At 44.4% G+C, this 26,516-nt stretch overlaps 1 protein-coding gene and 1 long non-coding RNA gene across 3 annotated transcripts in view; both read left to right on the top strand.

The window, feature by feature from the left end:
• LOC148044595 (uncharacterized) overlaps window positions 1–26,516 on the top strand; it is a 51,537-nt gene that overhangs the window by 11,404 nt on the left and 13,617 nt on the right. Inside the window, exon 4 of one of the 2 annotated variants that reach the window (XR_015697267.1) lies at window positions 14,747–15,555. The exons of the other annotated variant lie outside the window; for it this stretch is intronic. This is a non-coding gene — a long non-coding RNA (uncharacterized LOC148044595). Of the gene's footprint in view, window positions 1–14,746; window positions 15,556–26,516 lie in introns of those variants that run through there. 2 annotated transcript variants of the gene reach the window in all.
• Window positions 16,853–20,381, top strand: LOC148044596 (uncharacterized). The gene is made up of 2 exons (XM_087719693.1): window positions 16,853–17,766; window positions 18,259–20,381. The coding sequence occupies exons 1-2, from the start codon at window positions 17,752–17,754 to the stop codon at window positions 20,377–20,379; spliced, it is 2,136 nt and encodes a 711-aa protein (XP_087575819.1). The 5' UTR covers window positions 16,853–17,751; the 3' UTR covers window positions 20,380–20,381.

The following is a 26,516-nucleotide window of genomic DNA, read 5'->3' as shown; positions in this document are numbered from 1 at the left end:
AGACCAGATGGCGCGAGCAGTCAGGACCCTGGTCTCAGGCTGTTGTCGCTAAATGCCAGGTCTGTTGTTCACAAAGCTCCCCTCGTCCGGGACTTAATTGTTGACGAGAGGGCAGACCTGGCATGTATTACTGAAACCTGGCTGGGCACAGAAGGAGGAGTCCCCCTTGTAGAGATGTGCCCAGAGGGATTTCAGGTGCTTCATCAGCCGAGAGCCCAGGGAAGGGGTGGCGGTGTGGCTATTGTTATCCGGGAGTCTTTGTTACCTCGTAGGGTCCCTGCTCCGGAGCTTGTCGGGTGTGAGTCCCTGCTGATAAAGTTGGACCTCAAGGGTCAAGTGGGTTTGCTGCTAACGTACCTGCCTCCCAACTGCGTTGCAGCATCCCTCCCCTCGCTCCTCGAGTCAGTAGCCGAGCTGGCAGTTGAGTTCCCCAGGCTTATAGTTCTGGGGGACTTCAATTTGCCATCGCTCGGTGAACGCTCTGATGGGGCGCAGGAGTTCATGGCTTCCATGACAGCCATGGGCTTGACCCAGGTAATTCGGGGCCCAACCCATGCAGCGGGTCACATGCTCGACCTCGTATTCCTCTCGGAGCAGTGGATGTGTGATCTTGGTCTGAGGGGTAATGAGATCATACCCCTGTCGTGGTCAGACCACTGCCTACTGAGGCTTGACTTCCGGAGGCCAAACCCCCACCGTAGGGAGGAGGAACCGACCAGGTGGTTCCGCCCCAGGCGACTTATGAACCCGTTGAGGTTCCAGACGGAGCTTGGGGTTATTCCTGATACTCTTGCCCACAGTTCGGCGGAGACTCTGGTTGCCGCCTGGCATTCGGCGGCGTCGGAGTCTCTTGATCAGATTGCGCCACTACGGCCCCTCCGGGTCAGTGGATCCCGGAGGCCTCCTTGGTTCACCGAGGAGCTCCGGGAGAAGAAACGCCGGAGGAGATGCCTAGAGCACCTGTGGAGGTCCGATAAGTCCGAGGCGAACCGAGCACTTCTGACCACCTGCACCAAGGACTACGTTAGGGCATTAAGAACTGCCAAAAGATCTTACATCTCTGCCTTGGTCGCGTCCGCCGAGTCACGCCCAGCCGCCCTGATTAGGATAACACGCTCCCTCCTAAATAGGAGGGATGCGGGAGACCCCTTGCAGGGTAGGGCTGAGGACTATGCTCAATTCTTGGCGGACAAAATAGCTCGGTTTCGGTCGGACTTGGACTCCACCGCAGTAGATCCAGCCGAGACACAGGAGGACCACTTGGCAAATCACCTCTGGGTTGAGTTCCAGGATGTTGCCTCTGGGGATGTGGACAAGGCCATTCGAGCTGTAAGTGCCTCCACCTGCATTCTGGACCCGTGTCCCTCCTGGCTGGTTGCCAACAGCAGGGAGGTGACACATGGCTGGATCCAGGCGGTCGTGACCGCCTCCCTTCGGGAGGGGCACTTCCCCGCCGTACTTAAAACGGCGGTGGTGAGACCCCTCCTGAAGAAACCATCCTTGGATCCAGCCATTTTAAACAACTTTCGTCCTGTCTCCAACCTCCCCTTTATCGGGAAGGTTGTTGAGAAGGTGGTGGCCTTCCAGCTTCAACGGGCCTTGGAGGAAGCTAGTTATCTTGACCCCTTCCAGTCTGGCTTCAGACCTGGTTACAGCACAGAAACCGCTTTGGTCGCATTGACCGATGATCTCTGGAGGGCCAGAGATGGAGGCTATGCGTCCATCCTGGTTCTCCTTGACCTCTCAGCGGCTTTCGATACCATCGACCATGGTATCCTTCTGCGACGACTGTGGGAGGTGGGAGTGGGAGGCACTGTTCTGCAGTGGTTCTCCTCCTACCTCTCGGACAGGTCGCAGTCGGTGTTGGTCGGGGGGCAGAGATCGTCCCTGAGGCCCCTAACATGTGGGGTGCCCCAGGGTTCGGTCTTATCCCCCCTACTATTTAACATATACATGAAACCGCTGGGCGAGATCATTCGGAGGCACGGGATAAAATACCACCAATATGCGGACGATACGCAACTGTATCTGTCCGCCCCGTGCCAACTCAATGAAGCGGTGGACGTGATGAACCAGGGTCTTGAGGCCGTTAAGAACTGGATGAGCGCTAACAAACTGGTACTCAACCCGGACAAGACCGAGTGGCTGTTGTGTTTCCCTCCCAACAATTTGGCTAATGTACCAACACTTAGGCTGGGGGGTCAAATTTTATACCCCTCAGATAGGGTCCGCAACTTAGGAGTCCTCCTGGACCCACAGCTGACTTTTGATTACCAGCTGTCAGCTGTGACCAGGGGGGCATTTGCCCAGGTCCGCCTGGTCCGCCAGTTGCGGCCCTACCTAGATCGGGAGGCTCTCGCAACAGTCACTCGAGCCCTTGTGATCTCTAGGCTGGAATACTGCAATGGGCTCTACATGGGGTTGCCCTTGAAGTGCATCCGGCGACTACAGTTAATCCAGAATGCAGCCGCGCGAGTGATAGTGGGCGCACCGCGGTTCGCCCACGTTACACCCATCCTCCGCGAGCTGCACTGGCTACCTGTCGGTCTCCGGGTGCGCTTCAGGGTACTGATGACCACCTTTAAAGCACTCCATGGTAGTGGATCTGGGTACTTGAGAGACCGCCTCCTGCCGATTACCTCCCTTCGACCAACTAGATCGCACAGACTGGGCCTCCTCCGAATTCCATCTGCCAGTCAATGTCGACTGGCGACTACACGGAGGAGAGCCTTTTCTGTTGCAGCTCCGACCCTGTGGAACGATCTCCCCGTTGAGATTCGTACCCTCACCACCATCCAGACCTTCCGCGCAGCCCTCAAGATCTGGCTCTCCCAGCAGGCCTGGGGATAGGTTTTCAAGTTACCCGCCCGAGTGTTGATTGCTGAACGAAAGTTGTGTTTTATTTCTTTTCTTTGTTCACATTTTGTTTTGTCTTTTGATACTGCACCCCCTTCCCTTGTGATTGTAAGCCGCCCTGAGTCCCCTCAGGGAAAAGGGCGGCCTATAAATCTTAATAAATGAACTAAAAATGAAAAAATGAAATTACTGTAGAACCTTGACATTCAACTAATAACATATCCCCAGTTCAGTTAAGGGCTGGAGAACTGGGAGAATTCACCTGAATGAAAGAACAGGAATGCAGATAGTATAAACAAGCATCCATTATCAACAGATTCTCTCCAGTTGGTGGAGACAGCAGCCAGAATGGGTTGTCTCTGTCCAGTGACCAATCGGACTGAGTGTACAGTTGTAATATTACTGGTACCACTGGTGACTCCTCCCAGCTTTAGACTCAGTCAGGACTGGATGCATAAATTAGCTCTCCTCCAAATTAATTAGTTAATTAGACCCTTTTTTTCTAAATTTAATTCCAAAAATTTCAAATTGGCTCGTCTAAAGTTTTTTCCAGGTGCCTGTCTCAATTGCGAGGCTTCTCTTCTGCAAACGGCTTTTTTCCTGCTCCTCTGACATCGCGGGTGCCATGAGGTAACTCTGGAGCACCCCAGGACACCTAAGCATCGAGCAAGCCAGCAAGTTGCAACCCAAAGGCTCCTACCCATCGTGAGGCCATCTCATCTGGCAATCCGGTGCTGTTGCTCTCCTCAGCTGCGAAAATACCTCTGGAGGCTTTTTCGTTTCCTTTCGGAGCTCCGGCGGCCATTTTTGGTGCACCAAAAGTTCCAGTGGCCATTTTGAATCATTCGATCGTTTATTTTGGCACCAAACCTCTCGTCAGACTCTCCAAGGGCAGTTTTCATTGTAGTGAGTCCCTGAACCACCAATTAAAATGGCTTCTCCATGGGGGAATCAAGGCCAGGCAAGCCCAGTCATTTCACCCCCTGATAGTCCAGTGGCAGGCCCTTCTGGAGTAACATCTATAAAGAAAAGGCCAGCCCCAGAGCCTCACCCTAAAGGCAGACCTCCTAAAGTGTCCAATGCAGCCCAAAAGGCAGAGGACTGTCGCCAACGCCAGCTGGACAAGGAGTTTGCTAAAGCACAGCGCTTAGCTGCCAAGCTCCAGGCTCAAGCCCCTGCAGAGCACTCTCCAGCCCTCATCCATTTCTGCCGGGCCCATTGCTACTAGAAAGCCCGAGGCCTATTGCTCTATCCTCAGATAGTGAAGAGGAATCACAGGAGTCTTCACACCAACCCAGTTCTGGGTCTATTGAACCTTCTCCTGCTCTTTCTGCCCCACAACCTTCTTCTGAGGTACAGCCTTCATTTTATTGCCCCAGGGGCCTTCACCATCAGCAGGGCTGGATATGGCCTCCATTATATCTGAGGCTACTAAGCAGGGGATTGCAGCCAGCCTCCAGCAACAACAACAGGCTGCTATTCCACCAGCTTCTCCACCTGCTCCCAGTGTGCCATCACCTAGACCTTCTCACAGCAAGAGTCCATCCACCCAATCAATCCCATCTCATTCTGATCAGGCCTCAGTGAAGTTGGAAGAGGAGCAGGCTGTCAGGGATTCTGACTTATCTGAAGATAAGGATTTAACTCCTGAGCAGCCTACCTTTGTAGGATTATTCAAACCAGCTGTCTTTAAATCCCTTCTCCTTAAGGCCAAAAAGATTGCCAAGGTAGGGTTGGCCCCACCTCAGGTTGCTGATCCAGGAACAGGGGAACCAGCGGATCCTCTTTTTCTGGAGAGCACACTAGAAAAAGAAGTCATTCCCTTTACCAAATTATCTTTGGACCTGGTCCAAAGACAATGGAGGTCCCCAAGCTCGGGTCCCCTCCCAATTCTCTGGACAAGAGGCTCTACACTGTGGGACCAGAGCTTGCTAAGCTTCTGGAAATGCCATCTGTAGATTCACCTACGGTGGCCCTATCCTCCCCGTCGGCTCCGACAGTGGCTCCAGAGGAGGTTTTGAAGCCTGAAGACAAGTGTTTCAAGCAAACACTGGTCAAAGGGCACCAGGCTTCGGCCTGAGCAGTTAGATTTTCTACCTCTGCTTCCTTTTTCAGCAGAGTGGCCATTCTCTGCATCAAACATCCAGGAACGGCTTCCCCTTTCTGATACTAGGACCCATAGGGACCTTAACAAAATTAAAGCTGCCATGGAATTTGCAGCTGACGCTTCCCTCAATTCGGTCAGATTTTCATCCAAAACCATGGCCTTTTCTGTTTCTACCAGACGCTTGCTCCTGCCTTTCCTTTTTCAGAAACCTTAAAGTACATCTAATCCTTTCTACCGCAGGTCTCCCTTTTGGAGAGGGAACGGGGAGTTTTATACCTGTGGTCCCAAACGCCAGTCTAACTTCAGACAGTCCTACCAACCTCAGGACAGATTTGGGAAGAGAAACCAATGTTTCCCTCCCAAGAAACCTTTCAAGGGGTCTTCCAACCAACCATTCAGATGTCAGAAGTGACTGTCTGGGTGGTCTCCCGATAGGGAGTTGCCTGTCGGCCTTTGCTGATCAGTGGACAGCCACGACTTCGGACCAGTGGGTCCTAAATATATTACAATTTGACCTGTCGTTGGAATTTCTCTCTTCTCCCCCAATGCTTTTTCTCCCTTGTCCTGTACCTTGGGAACTATCTTGCAGGGTCCTGATGGAATGAGCCATCCAACACCCAATGGAAATCCAGGCAATTCAACCGGTCCCTTCGGATCAGGTAGGTCAAGGGTTCTACCCTTGACTTTTTGTCGTCCCAAAAGCATCGGGGGGGGGGGGGGCTGGGGGGAAGGCAATCCTCAACCTAAAAACTCTGAACCTGTATATCAAATACCACAAGTTCAAAATGCATTCTCTCCAAACAATTCTAGAGGGGATCAGGGAAGGCGACCACCTAACATCGGTGGACTTGACAGAGGCGTACCTCCATATCTCCATTTTGCCTGCCCACAGACAGTACCTAAGATTCTGCTTTGCCTAAAAGCACTACCAGTACAAGGTGCTCCTGTTTGGCCTATCATCCGCACCAAGGGTGTTCACCAAAGTGCTGGTGACAATAACAGCCCATCTCCGCGCTCTGCCCATCACACTACACTGCTACCTTGACAGTCCAGATCAACAGTCCAGCTCATACGGTCCAGATCAACACACCAGGTGCGCAGGGACCTCCAGACCACTCTGCCGATACTCAGGGAGTACGGGTTGTCCATAAACATGGAGAAAAGCCACCTTGTCCCCACGCAAGACTGCTACACATAGGCACAGTAATCGACATGGTGCAGGGCACAGTCTTTCTCTCCCCAGACTCTCCAGTCTGCAGCAGATGGCCACAGAACATCTCTACTCCGTCTCTCCCAACTGCTGGGGAAATGGTCTCCTGCTTCAGCATCATCCCCTGGTCCAGACTACACAGCCAGAAGCTGCAGTGGTTCCTGCTGCCGTTCCAAAGAGCCAAAACAAGCTGCTCAATACAGCTAGTAACCTTACCAGCAGATGTAACCAGGTCCCTGGGGTGGTGGAACTCTCCAAAGGTAACCCAGGGGTCCTCCTTCCGGGACCTGACCCGCATCACAGTCACCACTGATGCCAGCCTAGCAGGTTGGGGGCCCCACCTCCACTCTCAAATGACATAGGGCACTTGGTCTCCTCACGAGAAAAGACACAATATCAACTGGCTCGAGTTGTGACCAATTCATCTGGCGCTCAAGCAGTTCCGAGACCTTGTGACAAACTCATATGTGCTAGTCCTCACGGACAATATAACAGCGAAAGCACATGTCAACCGACAAGGGGGCACACGGTCCTGCACTGATAGATGAGGTGAATCGCCTGGCCAGAACGTAATCTACTGTCTCACCCCACGGAGCACATCAGCGGAGTGGACAACATCCAGGCAGACTGGTTGAGTCGATCCCAATTTGATCACACATAATGGAGCATAACACCAGAACTGTTCCTCGAACTGACCAACAGGTTTGGCGAACCAGTGATAGACCTGTTCGCAACTCATCTCAACAACAAGCTGCCCACCTTCTTCACCAGATATGCGGGGCCTGGGTCAGCGGGGGGTGGATGCACCCCATTGCAGGTGGCCAGAGGGCCTACTATACACGTTTCCCCCACTTCCGATGGTCCAGAAGGTCATCAGGAAGATGATCAAGGAGCTCATCCTTCTAGCCCCTCACTGGCCGTACAGGCCGGGACTCGCAGACTTGGTCAACCTCTCGGCCCTCCATGGCAGATCCCCCTGCACAAAGCCACTCTAACGCAGGGCTCGCTCGTCCATCCGGACCCACTCTGGATACAATTCACCGCTTGGTGATTGAGCGGACAGCCCTAGCTGCGATGAACCTCTTTCCAAGGATCATTCAGACTCTCCAGGCCTCCAGGCGCGCATCAACCAATTGCATGAAAAGGCAAGTGTCTGTGCTAGCATCTATTCTTATATCTCCATCTTTTGAGACTTTCTCTCATCATTTCTTTATTTCTTAAAGAGAATTTACTGAAATTTCTCAAATTCCTTCATAAATATTTTTAAAAATATATAAGGAAAAAAAATCTGGAAGATTCTCTGTTTCCAAATAATTTGAGGTATATGGGGACAATTAAGGCAAGGATCCTAGTTTTGTTCCTGTGAATTATTTGACTTACCATACATTTTTCATGGAATAAGGGAGAAGGTATAGAAGGAAAAACATGGCTGGAGAAAAATTGTCAGAAAGTACATGCCATCTCCTCTCACGTGAAGAACTACAGTATCTGGATTCAACCTAAAAGGGAAAGCAAAAAGATCGCCTTTTATAATCCAATTCCATTTCTCTATTTTGAGAATGTATTAAAACTTTGAAACTATGCCACCTTGTTAAAACAAAAACACCCTTCATCCACTCTTTCAGGTATTGTGTTCATGGGGAACTCTTGCAAGATACAGTGGGACTTTCTTTTCACCGATACTACTGCTTTAATCCCTCTGTAATCTTTATAATTTTATTTTTTTCAGCGTTTATCATGTTGCCTGCTCCCATCACCCCACTGCTTTTCTCTTCATTACCATGGCCAACTAACTTGCTTAGAAAAATTGAGAATTCTGGAACAGGCAGTGACCCAACTCAGGCCCAAAAGTACAAATATAGAATAAGACAAAGCAGCAAAAAGTCAAAGCAAATTCCACAAAAAGACCAGATACCAAACATCATGGATGCAAGGTAGCAGTTACATTGGCTAATTTAAACCTAGTGTTGGAACTGAAAAATTCAGCGAAGCAGAGCCTCTTAAGTTGTAGGTAGTAGTTGTGACCTATGCAAGTCATCTAAAAATCTTGCATGCCTATTCTAGAATACCTCTGCTTATAAAGAAGGTAATTTTTCAGCTGAATTCATCTTCGGAAGAGTCAGTTTTCATCTTGTGAGTCATGTGGTATTTTCTTAACATGAGAATTTAAAGCAATTCCAGATATAGAACCAAGTCTCAAAACCAGTGTTCTCCTGAGATATCCAGTCTTCTGTGAAAATTGTTCTTATGACAGCAAGTGCTGTCATACCACTGTTCCAAAGGAATTCATAGGTTTACAAAAGCATTTTCCAGTATAGCACCATGTAAGCATAAACCACTTTAAATAATATCAAATACATTTTGCTGCCTAAGCATTATAAGACAATCATTCTGTTCACTGAAACTATTCTGGGTGATGGGGCTTTTTTTAGTTTCCTTGGAAAAAATTCTTTTCACTCTGCCTTAATCGGAAATGGGAACATTGCACTTTTGCAAACATTTCAAACAATTTATACAAAGTCTCTGCCATAATTACCAAGTAATATAATGGCTATGGTGTTTTATTTGTTTACCTTTTTATATACCCTTTTAGCTTACCTTTTGGGACCCTCATAGTTAAAATAATGTGAAACAGCACAAAAAATAGTATGAAAGAAGCATCAGGTAAAAAGAACAAAGTCAGCATGAATAAAATAAATTAAGCCATTAGGGACAGTTTTAAAAGAATCAAATGAGATCCACTGGCACCATCCATTATACATCACTACTAAAATATTTCTCTCATCTCTTGACAGGTAAGACAATCAGCTTATGCATATAGAAACAAAGAACAAAGTGGTCTTTCTCCTCTCCCTCCTCCCCTCTCTTTCACACATAGAAACTCTCCTCTTTTCTATGCAGACAACAAGAAAAACCTATAGCTGCAGAAGCAATCTGAGAAATTATAGGTAGGTATTAGATGGAACAGGTGCCTGGGAAACTGGAGTATTTTGAGTATTTAGAATTGAAATTCTGTCAAAATATAGAAGATGACAAGGAGCAAAATTTGGGAAGCTTTATGCCAGGCAAGGGATGTGCAGATTGGTGTTTTATTCATCAATAAGTTACTGACAAATGAGAAAAACATGTTAAAGTAAATTTCTTGCATCTTTGGCATGTCTTACATGGATATGGCATTGAAGATTGGATATTTTATCCAGTAAGAGCAGTATATGATGAAAGGAAGATGTGAGAATAAATGCAATTAAATATATACGTAAATTCATACTGGAAGACAAGGTGAGAAAGAAAGGCAATGTATTAAATAGTGTATGCAAAAATAGTGTAGTGTCATGGAAGCAAGGGTGGTTTGTGAGAAGAAAAAGGTATGGAGTTGTAAATTGTATTGGTATAAAATACATTGAACTTTATGCCATCAATGTCTTTGACATGGTATTTCTTTATCCCTTTCTGCAATTTGCAAAATGGATTCACTAGGAATCCAGTGTTATGAATGTTAATTCTACTATTATAAAGGTACAGTAATAGAATCTTGAAAGTTTGAAATGCTTTTCCCCACCCCCTCTTTACAGACATGAGACTAAGGAAAATCAAATTTCAGATGCTTTCTGAAATTACATTTCTGCCCAAGACTCAGATTTCTTTGATGGTGGCTCTATTCCTACTCCCTATTATAATATACATCCCGATCTGAAACACAGGTGAAAAGGGTCCAGATAATCATTTTTTTACCTTCTGAAGCTGTAAACTAACCACCACCTCAGCAGCCTTCCCTGGAATTGGAGGGAGACAAAATAAAAATTGTGCTGTTGGATCCAGAGATGGTTTCATATCACCACCTTTTTAACAGAACCACCTCATCATTTTCATCACCAGCTGAATGGAACCATACCTTATCTCTCATAAAACTTGGGAGAGCTATGGCTCTAATACAGAGGTGGCTTCATTTAACAGCCCCAAGGATCCCGTCCACTTCTTTGGGACCAACCACACTAGATTCTGCCTAAGTCAATTTCAGAAGAGCTGCATAGGCAAAGTCCAACTTGGAATCAATCCAAGCAATTTTATCTGATGGATGCATTCAGTGGTCTTTTTATTACATAAACCACACATACACACAATAATAAAATAAAATAAAAACACACACAGACAAAAAAACCATCATCACATACAGCATGTCGTTTGGTTACAGATGTTTTAATATTTATCATTCTTATACATTTATTATTTCATTTAATAGGTTATAATATACTGTTTGGGTTGCTTTATTTACCATCCCTTCCTCCTATTGTAACACCACCTTATTTTCCATTTCTTTTCTCCCTCCCTCCCTTCTCTACATTCTTCCTTCCTCCTCTCCTTTCCCTTCCTTCTTCCTGTACCTTTCTCCTACTCCCGCTCTTCCTCTTCCTCTTTCTACCCTCTCTCCTCCTCCTTTCCATCCTCCTCTCCTTACCTCTTTCTTTTCACCCTCTCTCCCTTCTCTACTTTCTTCCTTCCTCCTCACCTTCCCCTTCCTTCTTCCCTAACCTCTCCTTTGCTCCCGCTCTTCCTCTTTCCCTTCCTACCCTTTCTTCTTCCTTTTCTCTCCCTTCCATCCTCCTTTTCTTTCCCTTTCTCCCTCCCTCCCTTCTCTACTTTCCTCCTTCCTCCTCTCCTTCCCCTTCCTTCTTCCCGTACCTTTCTCCTACTCCTGCTCTTCTTCTTCCCCTTTCTTCCCTCTCTCCTCCTCTTTCTCTCCTTTCCATTCTCCTCTCCTTACCTCTTTCTTCTTTCCCCCGTCTTTCTTTCACTCTCTCCTCCCCTCTCCCTTTTTTTTTCTATTGTTGTTGGTGTGTCTATTTTAAATCTCAGTTTATGTTTCCTTGGGGTGGTATTTCCGCCAACCCAGACATAATTTGGTATCATTTCTTATTCCCTTTCTTTTGCTACCCTGTCCTAACTATGCTTCCCCCCCCCCACACACACACTTTGTATCTCTCTGTTGTATATATACTTATATATTTGGTACACACAACAATAAAAAGAAAAAAAAAGGAAAACACAAAAAGAAATAAAAAACCATCATCACGTATAGCATGTCATTTGGTTACAGGTATTTTAACATCCATATTCTCAAATAATATTTACCATCTCAGATTTTCCATCTAGTATAACTCAATACCTCCCTTTCATTGAACATTATATATTCAGTTACCATTAGTATTATTTTTTCCACAAAAATCATGCTTTCCATACATTCTTGATTATCTATTTGGTAACAGAATTATTATCAATAACAAGATATCATTGTAGTACATTCTTAATGTTGTACATTATATCAACAGTCCTCTTATTGAATATACATAAAATCATTATTATCCTTATCCTTTTTAAAGCAAAAAGTTCTAGAGTATTCCATTCATAGATATATTAGTTTTCCATTGTATCATTGTTAATTTATTTCACAGCATGATGGTGTTATCATTTAACTCCTTCAGTTCAAGATTCTTCCCTCTTCCTCTGCATAGATTAATTTTGCTGGAATATTGCCTTTAAGATAGAAGATCACTCCTCTTTTCTTGCAGTTCGCCAGTGTTGAAAGCATTTTCCCAAGCTTTGGTTGAATTAGTAGATGTTCATTTCTCTTTTGGATCTGCACTTCTTGTAGGCAAATTATGGCAAGTTTTAACTTCTCTAATTTATAGAATGTTTTTTTTTCCTTTTAGTTACCAAATTAAGTCCATTAATGTTAATTGTAATCATTTTTCTTTCCTCCATGTTTATACTTTATATACAGGGTTTATAGTTCTAGTAGATCTGTGTTCTCGTTTTTCTCTACAGCTTACATCCCCCACCGCACCTTCTTCTTTCTCAATGCCACCTACAGCTCCTTCTATTTTTTCAGTCGCAGTTGTGGGTGATTCCAATAGTTGTACCACAGAACCATCTTTCCCAGTTTTCTCAGCCATTTCTCTAAAGTATTCTGCATAAAAAGCTTCTGCCTTCTCAGTTGTATCTATCCTGTGTCTTTGTCCTTGCCATGTACATAGTAGACCTTCCGGTATGAGCCATCTGTAATTAACATCTTTTTTAATCAGAACTCTGGTCAGAAATTGGTATTCTCTTCTCCTCTCTCTCACCTCTCTCGGGATTTGTTTGAGGACTACAATCTCCTTGCCTTTGTATTCTAATTTTCTATCTCTCATTTTCTGTAAGATTTGTAATTTGGTTGTTTTCTTAGTAAATCTTACATGCACTTCCCTTGGAAGAGCATTCCTCATTGCATATCTTGTATATACTCTAAAAGATTTGTCAATCATATCTATCATCTTATCTTGGGAAATATTTAATGCATCTATCAGAATCTTGGATATTATCTGAACTAAGTTCTCTCCTTTTTCTTCTTCTATGTTTTGAAATCTTAAGAAGAATTCAGATCTATCCATCTCCCATCTTAGTATTCCACTACTCTCTCTTTCAACATCGCTTAGTCTGCTCTCTAGCTTCTCGATTTTCTTCTCTCCTTCTTGGATTTTATCTTCAATTTTTTGAATCCTGTCTTCATATTTCGTCATCCAGTTATGCATACTTTCAATTTTCCCTTCCATTTTATCAACTTTTTGTACTATGCTTTGGTTTTGTTGTTCCATTATCTCCATTTTTTTTCCATTCTCTCAAACTTCTTTACGAGGGTGTCATTCAATGGTCTTCAAGCAGGCCTGCATAAGTTCCTTTGGCCTTTCCCTATATTATGATAGTCATATCAACAGAAAGCACCAGGGTTCAGGTTGTTATGTTTTAAACTATAAACATTTGTATAGAGATCTAAAGAATGCCTGTAAGATTTGTAAAGGGGTGAAAGCCACACTGATAAATTAAAATTTCTCTTGGGCGCAAAGGAATACTTGATGTACTAGACAGCAGTTTGGTGGCTTGCAGAGTAGCAGCAGCTCTGGAGCTGCCTATAGCAGGAGGCACTCAGCAGCATGTCTTTTGGGGCAGCAGTGAATCTATTACTTTCTTTAAAATACTGGCGTATTTCACAAGGGTGTTTAACAGGCCACATGTTGTGCTGATAACGTTCTGAAGTATTAATGATAGCACATTTGATAATATCTTTTGACCATGGTTCTTTCAAACTCTTTCCCTTAAAAGAAGCATGTAACAACTAAAAGTTAAATAGATTAAGAGAATTTACTGATCTGTGAATATGCAGTTTATTTCTTTTGTACATTATAATTAAGGCTGGTGGAAGAGCTCTGGCTTATCGGGTCCCCCAAAAGACTTGTCCTGCCTTTTTTTTTTTTAGGTTCATTGATTTGTTTATTTCAGTGTTTTTTTAATGACACAAGCTAGAGAATCTGCATGGTGTGCAACAATATAAAAAAGGCATTCTTGAATGCTTGAAGTGAGGGGGCCAGCCAGGTAGTCGTCAACTTACAGCCATAATTGAGCCCAAAATTTCTGTTGTTAAGTGAGACATTAGTTAAGTGCTTTTTTGTTTTTGCCTCAGTTGTTAAGTGAATCTGGCTTCCCCATTGAATTTACTTGTGAGAAGGTAGCTAAAAGTGATTACATCACCCTGGGACACAGCAACAGTCATAAATATGAACCACTTGCCAAACATCTGAATTTTGGTGCCATGACCATGGGGATGCTGCAACAGTCATAACTGAAAAATGGTCAGTAGATATAGTACATACCTTTTTAAATGAAAATTATCAGTACTTTTGATCAGTGACGTCGTCAAAGTAAACGAACCCACGTGCTGATTACGTCACCAGATCATGCCCCTAAGCGGAAGTGACATGCACAGCCCCCACCCTCCGGATGTGACGTGCATAGCCTTCCTCCCTGGCTGGGGTGTGCATAATTGACCCCACATGGTGCAGGTTTCACAAGATCATAATCCTAGCCGAATATGTTGTAATGGCCTAAGCCCATCATAATGAGTAGCCCTAACAGATAAGTGTTGTGCAATATCCTAGCCCTATTTTTTTCCAGATAAGACGTGTTGAAACTTACCCCATCAAGAAAGATGCCAAGACTCTGTGTACATGATTAGTTTAACCCTAGATTAATTCTATGGACATTCAAGGGTGGTGGGAGGGGAGGTTGTGAACTAAAAAATGTTTTTTATTTGTAATCAATCTCCTAAGGGCTGCATTTAAACCCACTTTTTTCCCTAGAAGGTATTTATTTCTAGGCAATGTTGGTTTTAATTTTTGTTGAGACATGGGGTCTGCATTTAACCATTTTTTGTCTAAAAGGTATTTATTTCTAGGTAGATTGAAGCCCACCAACAGGAAAAGACAAGGAATATTAACAGGAATTAAAATGTTCACAATAGGCAACCCCGCCAGGTTGCATGCAGTGGATAAGCCTGTTCATTCATGCCTGGGATATGCCCTGACATGCCTTACTCGCCCACCCACCCCACTCCTCTGTGATTCTGGGCATGCGCAAGAGACGTGTGGGACATGCCCGGACACGTCTTACCTGCCCCACCCACCCCCTCCCCTGTGATTCTGGGCATGCGCAAGGCGCACCTGTCATTACAAGAGCTGGTTAGTTTTCCTTAATTTCAGCAGTCTCTTGAAGATGGCAACCTCTGATTCCAAAGATGTCTTTAAAACAACAGCAAAAGCCAGGATCGAATGCTCTGACACAAGACCCCTGCCACCAAAATGCAACAAACCCTGTATGGCAACCTCAGAATGGGATTTGTTTGATATAAATTTGACCCCCAAACCTCCCAAGCATGGGCGTAGAATAAGAAAAAGACCTGGCTTCATTGAAGAGAATGAACATATAAAGCTTTGTTATTGCAGATTCTGCAAAATATCAAATGGTAAGTCAATATAAAAATTAAGAAAACAGTATTTTGATTAGTTGAAACACCCCAATCTAATTCTACCTTATTTCCTGTTTTAGAAACAGTGGAGCCTCAAAATGTCAGCAGCCGCAAGTTCTGAAACTGTGTGTTATTAAAATAATATATCATTGTTTAATGGGATGTTTAAAATCAGAAGATAATGTGGATGGAAACAGTGAAACAGAACTTATTAACAGCTTACGTATTCGGCTTTCTATGCCGCATGTTCTCTGGGTCATCATCAGTATTACTGACAAAGTGAATAAATTATATTTCACCCGGGATACATTTGACGATCTCAAGACATTCATACAGTGTATCAAGAAGAGTCATAAACCGCTGTCATTAATGTCAAAGATTGAAACTGAATTGCCATTGGCTCTGAAGAGGATCATATGCCAGAATGTAACAGAAATTAATTACAAGAAACTGTTAAAGCTATGAAATTTATAATAAAATGTGCTTTACAAAACATATGAAAGGTGTATTATGTTTTTTTCTTTTGCTGACCCTTCTGTTTAAACTTTTCAGATGTTAAACACAGAGATACAGTTTAATTAAAGCTCATGTGATATTATTCATTCGGGATTTCCTATGCTGGTTGGGGGGACCTGGTCAGTGTTTGCAAAAGGTGTGAAGAATTCATCAACTGATGCGATTAATTTGCTACATTAGCTTCTATTCAAATGCATCTTCCGGGTAGGACAGGGTGGACAGCACTGTTCCCTCTAAGGTGCGCGGCTGCGCGGCCGCACACATGGCAAGAAAACACCGTGCAGCCATTTCAAACTGCGTGCAGTGATTTCTGCCACAGGCTCCCGAAGCTGAGGGGAATAGCTGCTGCTGCCTCCTCCTCCTCCAAGAGCACTGCCGGATTTCCCGCCAACGCTGCAGCCGAGGTGAAGCCTCCAAAGCTCCCGCAGGCGCCCCCGCCCATGGCAGCGGCGGTGGTGCCTTCCCCTCCGCTCGGAGCACCTCAGCTGGGCTCTGGGTTACCCCTGCCGCAGCCTCCACCTCCGCGGTTTTTCAGAAGCCATGAGGCCTTTTTCCCTGCTCCCCCCCCTCTGCCGCCTTCCTACTAGCTCCCGCGGCCAAATGGCTCCTCAAAAGCACGGCGGAGGAGGAAGGGGGAGGGATAACATGGGGGCCAGCTCAGGTGCTCTGCGTGGAGGCTAAGTCAAGGACTGGCTGTATTGCAGAGGAGCTGGGAGCCACCCAAGGATTTCACGGTGCTACGAGGAGGAGAGCGAGCCTCTGAGCAGCTGCGGGGAGCCTGCCTGGCCAGGAGCGATCTTCGGCTGGATGGAGGGGTGAGGGCTGCCTGGAGAAACAGCGAGGGCCCTTTTGAGCTAGTGAGCAGGAACGTTTGTGGAGCACACCGGTTGTGTGTGGAGGCTCCACGCAGAGCACCTGAGCTGGCCCCCGTGTTATCCCTCCCCCTTCCTCCTCCGCCGTGCTTTTGAGGAGCCATTTGGCCGCGGGAGCTAGTAGGAAGGCGGCGGAGGGGGGGAGCAGGGAAAAAGGCCTCATGGCTTCTGAAAAACCGCGGAGGTGGAGGCGGCGGCAGGGGTAACCCAGAGCCCAGCTGAGGTGCTCCGAGCGGAGGGGGAGGCACCGCCGCCGCTGCCATGGGCGGGGGTGCCTGCGGGAGCTTTGGAGGCTTCACCTCGGCTGCAGCGCTAGGCAGCAAATATGTTGGTGCTGTTGGAGGAGGAGGAGGAGGAGGAGGAGGCGGCAGCAGCTATTCTAGTGGCGGCGGGGGCTCGTTGGCATCTTCAGCGGCAGCCCTGCCCCCTGTGAAAAAAACCGAAGATAGAGCAGATCCACGCAGATGACATTGCTGCAACATGACTGGAGGAGGAATTCTGGGAGTTGAAGTCCACAAGGCTTAAAGCTGTCAGGTTTGAAGACCCCTGGGTTTTTTTTTCCTAAAGGGTGTGCAAAGGTCTTGTAACTTGACAGCTTTAAGACTTGCATGCTTCAATGCCAGAGTTCCTGAGCCAACATGACTGGAGGAGGAATTCTGGGAGTTGAAGTCCACAAGGCTTAAAGCTGTCAGGTTTGAAGACCCTTGGGATTTTTTTTCTAAAGGGTTAGGGGTGAAAAGGTCTTGTAACTTGACAGCTTTAAGACTTGCATGCTTCAATGCCAGAGTTTCTGAGCCAACATTTTGGTTGCTAAGCAGGACCGTTGTTAAGTGATACTGATATTATATAACACTTTTAATTAAGCGGGTACCTTGAATAAACATAACTTTGAGTTTCAAATAATACTGATTTCATTGTTGTCTTAGGTGACATCTGTGAAAAAAATTCAGGTGCTCAGGCATGAACATATGCCGCTCAAACACTATACTTTTCTGCTCACACTGAAAAAAAATTAGAGGGAACATTGGTGGACAGTTTTTGCAAAACGTGTGAAGAACTCCCCTTTTCTGATGTGATTAATTTGTGATGTCACTAGGGTGTATAAAAGTAGGAGACTATACTTGTCTAGTCGTGTTTACTGGTTTCTGGCATAACCATACCTCTGGAGCAATTTGAACTGCTAAGAAGACCCCTATTCAGAATGGAATCTACTATTGTAAGTAATTTTATGCCTAATTTTGAAACACTTAGATGCAAAATGGTTTTTATAGAGTTCTTGTCTGCCTGCTTGCTTATTTGTTTGATTGAATTTTTTTTTCCCCACTAGTATGAATTGACAGACTCAGAATGTTTGATGGGTGTTACAATTGTAAGTAGATTTATGGCTAATTTTTTTTTATGTAAAAAAGTGCTTATAATATTCTTGCTTTCTTGCTTGTTTGTTTGACTGTTTGGTTTTTTTCACTAGAATGAATTGACAGACTCAGAATCTTTGAGGGCATATGAAAGTATTTATTTTTCATACTTTCATATATTTAGATTCTTATAAACATTCTGCAACAATTCTGACTATTGGGGGGGGGGTTCTTTTCCTCCAGAATGGGTGGACAATCAGGCATTCGTGAATCTCACTATTCCTGCAGAACCCCAGGGGCCCCAGCATAACAAGACCTCTCAGCCTTCCACAAGCCACACAGCACGAATGCCATTAGGAAGTATAATATCTAGCATTTTATCCAACTATAACTCTTAGTATTATTTTTTAGAAACTAAATGTGTATGTGTGTTTGTGTGTGTTTGTGCGTGTTTATTAGGAATGTTGGTGATAACTTTTTGTTTCTTCGCTTGTTTGTTTAATCAGAGCCGTCCTGCAAAAATGCATGGCGCCGGACTTCCTGAATCCCCAGCAGACAGTGTTAGTTGTGATTCTATGATTGTCTCTCAACCAGAAGAAGATACACGCCATTCTATGTCCCAGCTACAATCTCCTAGCTCTGTAAACTCTCAGAATGTGAACAATGTTTATCTGGATATGGTGCAGGCATGGGAAAATCCTATCCGGAATTTCAGAGCCGTGGAATACTATCAGCGATACAGATTTGTAAATCTTGACCGAATCCGATCTTTTGTAGTTGCTATAGAGGCCATTCATAATGTGTTACAGATTCTTTTGAATAATGTAGCTATGAACATTGGCCCAAATGATTTTGTTCAACTCCGGTTGGATGCAGAGGGGTTAAACCATCCTCTCTTTTCTCATAGGAGGTGTATGAATGATTTAAATGCTGATGATTTTCTGACCAGTGTTGAAAATCTGCTTCAAAGTAAGGCTGAGATATTGTGGGGGGGAAATTTGCAATTAGTGGTTACCATCGTGAAGAACAAGGAGGGAGGAGGGCTTAGGAAGTTAAATATTTTGCTGCTCACCAGAGTACTGGAGAAAAAAAGACAGCATCTGGTAGATTTCAATGTGGAAGGCGAATTTCTTTGTTTTGCTAGCTGTTTGCTTTGTCTGATTGGTTCTGATAGTAGAAATCAAGAAATTATTACCAGGGCCAGGGAACTTCACAGCAGACTGGGTATTTCCACAGGAAACAGGATTGACTTTTCTCAGGTACACATCTTTGAAAAACATTTACGGGTCACTATAAAGATCTTGTTTTACATGCAGGACGGGTGGCGTTTTTTTGTTACAGGTCACCCGCAGCAAGAAAAAATAGTATTTATATTATTACACGACAAGCATTACTATGGCATCAAAAATATCAAGGGCTTTCTGGGTGAATGCTATTTCTGTAAATTCTGCCACACGGCTTACCACCACAAATTTAGTCATGGGTGTCAATATATTTGCAGAGCGTGCCTAAAGCAAGAATGTCAGCAGGTTGAGGTGGAGAAGGTGCTGTGCTGTAGGTACAAAGTGCCTTGTTGGTCTAAGGAATGTGCTGAAACACACACACAACTCGCTAAGGAGGGAAAAGTTGACTGTAAGACTAAAGAATATTGTGAAACGTGTGGGGTTTATGTCTTTAACCCCCACAAAAAGTGCAAGGAAGTCAAATGTGGGCAGTGCTCTGAGAAGGTTGAAAGCTTGGAAGGTCATTTATGCTTTCTAAAATCGTTGGACCAACCACGAATTGGTGAAAGATACATTATTTATGATTTTGAATACTGCCAAGAAACAGGCACCCACATACCTAATTATACATGTGCCAGGGATATGTTGAAGGATGAGGACAATAAAGATGTTGTGAGGTGGGATTGTTATGGTGTTAGATGCCTGGAGCAGTTTGTAAACAAATTTATAAATCATAAGTTTAAAGGATGTACTTTTATTGCACACAACTCCAAAGGTTATGACAGGTACCTTGTACTGAGGCAGCTGATCCGTGAAAAGGTTAGGGTTCAACTTATAAGTCAGGGGAGGAAACTGCTGTGTATTACCCTTCCAGACTATAAGATTCGGTTTATTGATAGCCTCTTATTTTTACCACTTAAATTATCCAAATTACCCAAAGCTATGGGGTTTCAAGGCTGCAAAGGATATTTCCCTCACTTGTTCAATACAATGGCCAATCAAGACTACGTGGGACCACTCCCTGAAACCAAGTATTACAGCCCAGAAACCATGATGCCCGGGGAGAGAGAAGAATTCCTGAAATGGCACACTGCTAATAGAGGTACTGTGTTTAAACTAAAGAAGGCTCTGGCTTACTATTGCAGACAGGATGTAGATATATTAAGAGAGGCCTGTATTCGATTTAGGGATCAGGTGATGAAAATGACTGAGCGTGAGTACCACAGTGGGGTCGATATTGTTGAGGAGATTCAATGCATTGACCCCTTCCAATATATCACATTGGCATCTATCTTCATGGCGCAGTACCTGTTCATGTATTTGAAAAGCAATACCATTGCTTTAGATTCTTTGGACAATTATCACAATACACAGAAAAGGTATTCAGCTCCAGCGATTCAATAGTTGTTGTATATAGAGCACACTGAGAAGCTCAATATTCAACATGCTCTGAAGGGTGGTGAAAAGAAAATGGGCAAATATTTTTTGGATGGTTTTGCGGCCATAAATGGAACCCCCACAGCTTTTGAATTTCACAGGTGTTTTTTTCACGGGTGCCCTGTCTGCTACTCCGAAAAAGACTTCAACAAATTACTTGATTCAACATATGGTAGCCTGCACAGTCGTACTAGGATTAAAGAAGAATACCTCAGGGCACAGGGTTATGCTGTGCGCTGCATCTGGGAACATGAGTGGCGTGCCATGGTGGAGGATGACGCCTCTTTGAAGCAGTTTCTAGTTGAGAATAAGCTCCCAACCCCTTTGAATCCTCGAGATGCTTTTTTTGGTGGTAGAACAAATGCTACATGCCTGTACTACAAACCAAAACCTGGTGAGCAAATCTTATACTACAATTTCACCAGTTTGTACCCTTTTGTGAATAAGACCAAGGAGTATCCAATTGGGCACCCTCAAATCATCTATCAAAACTTTGGGGACATAAAGCAATATTTTGGGCTAGTCAAAGTCAAAGTGTACCCGCCAATGAATCTCTATTTCCCAGTCCTACCTCACAAATCAGGGGGCAAATTAATGTTTAGTTTGTGCGCAACCTGCACAGAAAAACTGCAAACCTCCCCCTGTAAACACAGTAATGAAGAAAGAGCTCTGACCAGAACATGGTGTACTGTTGAATTGAATGTAGCCTTAGAAAAAGGTTACAGAATTGTTGAAATCTATGAGATCTGGCATTTTGAAAGAACTTCAAATGAGCTATTGTCAGGATATATGAACATGCATCTCAGACAGAAACAGGAGGCCAGTGGTTACCCTGAACGGTGCAAAACAGATCAGGACAAAGAGCAATATATTCAGGATTACGAAAAGATGGAAGGGGTCCATTTACGACGTGACCACATTGAAGTAAATCCTGCCAAAAGACAGATTGCCAAACTCTTTTAAAATTCATTGTGGGGCAAGTTTGGCCAGAGCACCAATCACCTGACCACATCAGTGGTGACAAACCCTGAGGAATTATTCAAATATCTTTTTGTGCCCTATTATGATGTTTCTTCATGTGAGTTTGTGGATACAGAGACAGCTGTCGTGACATGGAAAGCAGCCAAGAACCAACCCACCAAATCCTCATGCACTAATGTATTCATTGCCAGCTTTACGACCGCTTATGCACGGCTAGAATTATACAGACTACTGGAGGGGCTGGGCGATAGGTGTCTGTACCATGACACCGATTCAGTCATCTTTGTAAGTAGAGAGGGGGCATGGACACCCCCTTTGGATGATTATTTAGGACAACTGACAAGCGAAATTCCACCAAACACTACGATAACAGAGTTTGTTGCGGCCGGCCCCAAAACGTATTCTTATGCTTTGTCCAACGGTGAAGCAGTGGTAAAAGTGAAGGGTATCACGCTAAATTGTAGTAATAGCAGTAAAGTTAACTTTGACAGTTTGAAAGATTTGGTAGATGATTATTGTCTGCCTGATGCAAAGAGAAAAAAAGAGATCAGTGTAGAACAGTTGGGAATTGTCAGGGTTAAGAAACAGTGGACCCTAGAAACGAGGGTCCTCCGAAAAACTTTAAAAGTAGTGTATAATAAAAGGTTATTAAAGAGTGAGGATTACTGTACACTGCTTTACGGTTATTAAGGATTATGGAAAACATTGCACAATTTGTACACCCTTTTTCCTGTATTATAAGTGGGCTGTCCAATTCTGGTAAATCTTTTTTTATCAAACAAATGTTAGAACATGGTGATGGGGTATTGTCTCAAAGTCCTCAAAATATTGTATGGTTTTATAGCTGTTGGCAACCTCTGTACAAATAACTGCTTAATAAATTCCCTTATATTAAGTTTATGGAAGGTCTTCCGTTTCTTTTGAAGATGATGTTTTGTTTCCGCCAAAGCAAATAACTCTAGCTGTGATAGATGATCTCATGGCATCTGTCGGTGACAGCGACCAAATAGAGAAGGCTTTTACACAGTACGTTCATCACAGAAACCTGAGCATTATTCTCATACTACAAATCCTGTTTTTTCCATGTAAGAAAATGAGGACAATAGCTCTGAATTCCAATTGGTTTTATTCAGAAGCCCCCGTGATCAAATGCAAATTGTCACACTGGCCAGGCAGATGTATCCCACTAACACAAAGTATTTTTTAGAAGTATTCCAAGATGCCACTCACAAACCACACGGGTACCTATTAGTAGATTTGTCAGCCACCACTCCAGAATCCTATAGGCTAAGAACGGGACTCTTCCCCCCTGATTGGCCTACTGTTTACACAATGAAAAAGAAGAGTAAAAAGTTGTAGCCCGGTTATCTTAGCACTAGTTCATTTAAGATGTCAGAGAGGTTACGTAGAAATTGGGGGCTTTTAAAAATCTTAGTAAAGTCCGGACCAAGACAGAGAGAAGCCATTTTATGCAATGCTAATAATGACCTGGTGGGGTCAATAGCAGAAATAGCACTGAACACCCTAAAAGGGTATCTTCCTCTGAAACCTTCACAATTCCAGTCTCTAAAGAGTAAGAAGGGTGTCATTAAAAAGCTGAGTGATAGAAAGGTTTCACTCAAAAAGAAGAAACAGATCATACTTCAGTCGGGCAGTTTTATAGGTCCCTTGCTAGGGGCTGCTATTCCTCTGTTGACTAGCCTGTTAGCAGGGTAAACCATGGACCATGCAGAGAAAATGTATCTGGTGTCGCGTCATCAGATGGAGCAGCTACAGGGCAGGACGCCTACTATGGGGACTACGGCCACTAACTGGTTGGATGATGAGATGCGCAACATACTTCAGAGGCATGATTTGAGTGAGGATGACAAGAGTAAGCTCTACAAATCTGTACTGCAGAGGTATCTAAGACTGACCAGGCAAAATGAGTCTGAAAAGGACAAACTGAATCTCATTTATCCACTGGGGGAGCCTCAGCCACTTCCAACATTACCAGAACAGCAGGGGTGGGTTTCTCGCCCCGTTCCAACCGGTTCGGTTGGAACGAGGCCGGCGGCGTCCTCGCGCACGCGTGCGGCATCCTCATGCACGCACGCGGTGGCACCTGCACGCACACAGCACGCGCATGTGTACTAGCGTCTGCGCGATGCTCCAGCTGCTCCTGGAGGATCGCGCAGGCGCTGTATGCGTTCTGCGCATGCGTGGAAGCGCAGAATTCGTAAAAACTGGGTAAGGAGCGGGCGCGGGTGTGCGGGCGCGGGGGGGGTTCGCCGTTCCCGGAAGTTACTTACTTCCGGGTTCGGCGACCAACCGGATCGCAGGGACCGGTGCGAACCGGTTGAAACCCACCCCTGCAGAACAGCCTCCACAAACAACTCCACAGACCACTGCTATGGATGATATCCTAAGCGGTGTGAGCACTCGTTATAGGAAAAATGCAGAACTTTTGCTGAACAAAATGAAACAACACCAGGACGTCTCAACTTGGGATGATTGGGGTACCTTTTTATACAAAGGTGTACCTATTCCCGGTACTAATATTTTAGACTTGGTGAAAGGCACCTCGCAACACCGAGCCCCTACTGAGAAGCGGAAACCTAAAGGATGGGATGATTTTATGAATGCTATGGCTGAAGTGAATGTTCCAACTTCTGTGTTGGGGTCTACTGCTGTTAAAGAGCAAATAGAAAAGTTGAAAGATACTCTGGTTGTTAAGGATAAAACTGCTGCTAGCCCCGACTGTTATGACAGCACCTTTTGGGGCGCAGAAGGCTATGTTTACAGGAACACCCACTAGCCCTTGGACAATAAAACCTAGAAGTCAGCTCAGGTTTGGTGACTGGCTCAATTTTTAAAATGAATAAAAACACAGTGAACATTAAAACATTTAAGTCTTTTTCTTTATTTTACAGTAAGGCATGCATGCCTGCATGCACTGGTGACCCGTCCGCTTTTACAATCTTGCAACTCACATACAGGAGGGTGTTGTTTAAGTCCGTGTAATGCTCACCATGCCCCGTGATGAAAAATTCCAAGGGTTGGGCGTTAGCGCTGATAAAGGGGGGATCTCTATATAGGTACTGTTTTCAATACTGATCTGTTAGGCGCCAGTTGAAAAAGATCCAGTTCAGATTTGACACATTTCTCTGAAGCAGAATGAATAAATGGCATAATGTATTAGAATATGTCTTCCTTGTCACAGGGTTTCCTCTTCTGCACATGTCTCCTCTTGGTATGACAGGGCTTTTTGCACAAGTCTTCTCTTTTTAAACGGAATAGACGGGCCCGATGCGTAATTCTTCCTGGCTATGGCCAGCCCTGATCCATCCTGCCCGTTCTCAACAACACGGGATACAAGATGCCCTGCAACATCTCTGGCGATGTTTTTGGCAGCAGATTTCACATGCGGTTTTATGATTTCTAATCCTCGCCTCAAAAAAGGCATTGCTTTTCAAAAAAAAGTCCATGGAACAACCCTCCTAAACCGGTCCCGTACATAATGGGGGCTCCTCGGAAGCCTGGAAGGCCTCCCCCAGCTTGTGCCCTGTAGTAAACCACATAGTCTTGAGGTCTCCCGTGCTCCTTGTTTACAACCATCCTTCACTTTTCCAAGGCCTAAAATGAAGCTTGACAATCACCTTCCCGTGATAAAAATGCACATTTTTGTCCTGGTCGGTTTTGATTTCTATAGTAACGGTATCAATGTGATGTTTGCTGACTGGCACATAATGTGGACAGTCATAGGTCATAGTTATGAAATCATTGTCTTGTCCCTGCACAGGTACACAGCGTAGTAACGGCACATAGAAGTCACCTACTATCTGGAGCTCTATAATGTCTGTGTAAACATATAAGGTGCTGAATCCAGGGAACATACCTAACAGATGTCCAAGTTCACCGCTAACTAGAATGGTATGCGGTTCATCTCCTTTAAGATTAATTTTCCGACCCACTGAATCATAATGTAGGGTTGTCTTAGGTCCATCCTTGGCATTTGATATAGGTTTGTTCATATTTTCTAACAGTTGTCGGATGCTATTATAGTACCCGCTTCTCAAAGAAAAATGCCATTTCTTTCTCTCGTTAGCAATTTAAAATATCCAGGAGATGTTAATGTATGCCAACTATGTGGATATTGTATTTCTGCTAGACCTACTTCCCATGGCCCTGAAAGATCCAACGATCTCGCTAATTGAATAGTAAAATTAGAATTTTTGTTTTGGGGAAAAATTGCTGCTGATGCATTGCTGGGGAGGGTGATGTAAAAATCTGACATTTCAAAGATGTTGTACTTCAGTAGCCTTAACCCAACTGTTGAACTTCTCTGGCCAGCCATTCCATTTGACTAGAAACTCTCTGTGTCTTCCCCGCCCTCTTTTTTGGATAATTTTCTCTATTCTGTATATACGCTGTTGGTCAGCTGGAACCTTTTGGAGCCCCTCAAAGTAAAAAGCACCCTCTACCAGGTCACCTGTGTAATCATTTAATCTATACACCACTCTTTCCCCCCTTGTCCCCAGTTCTTTGACGATGAATATCTCATCCGTATAGGTTTGCTGATACCTCTTTTCAAACTTACCTTTCAGTCTAGATACCCTGACATGATCCCCGCCTTAAGACATTTTTCCTTTCTTTTACTTTTTAAACTTACCCCATAAAGTCTCAGCCACACATCCCTTTCGTTAGACAAATTTACGGTTTTAGGAGCAGTCCCAATGCTACGATGGTAAGTGCTATTGTACCCCTGAAGAGTGCCTGCCAAAATGTCCACATACCGATGGGTATTTCTAGCTGTGAAATATCTCCAGAGTTTGTTTTTTAGAATTCTATTAAACCTCTCTATAACTGCTGCTTTAGTTTCACTATGTGTGACAAAATGATGAATGCCATAACGTGCTAAAAGTTTCTTCAGCGCCGTATTCAAGAACTCTTTACCTGCATCTGTCTGTATTTTTCGGGGTGCACGTCCTGTTTTAAAGATATTCTGGAAGGCGGATGTAACTTCCCTCCCTGATTTATCAGATAAAGGGGAGGCCCGGGCATATTTAGATAACATATCAATAACTGCTAAGATGTATTTTTTTCCATGGTTTTCTTTAGAAACTTTGGAGACATCTATGAGG

The sequence above is a fragment of the Thamnophis sirtalis genome, unplaced genomic scaffold (assembly GCF_051295495.1).
Source record: "Thamnophis sirtalis isolate CommonGarterSnake01/CBP01778 unplaced genomic scaffold, rThaSir2_p1.2 scaffold_7, whole genome shotgun sequence".
Lineage (NCBI taxonomy): Eukaryota > Metazoa > Chordata > Lepidosauria > Squamata > Natricidae > Thamnophis > Thamnophis sirtalis.
Note: the sequence above shows the minus strand (reverse complement) of the source record. Positions and strands in the feature narration are given on the sequence as shown.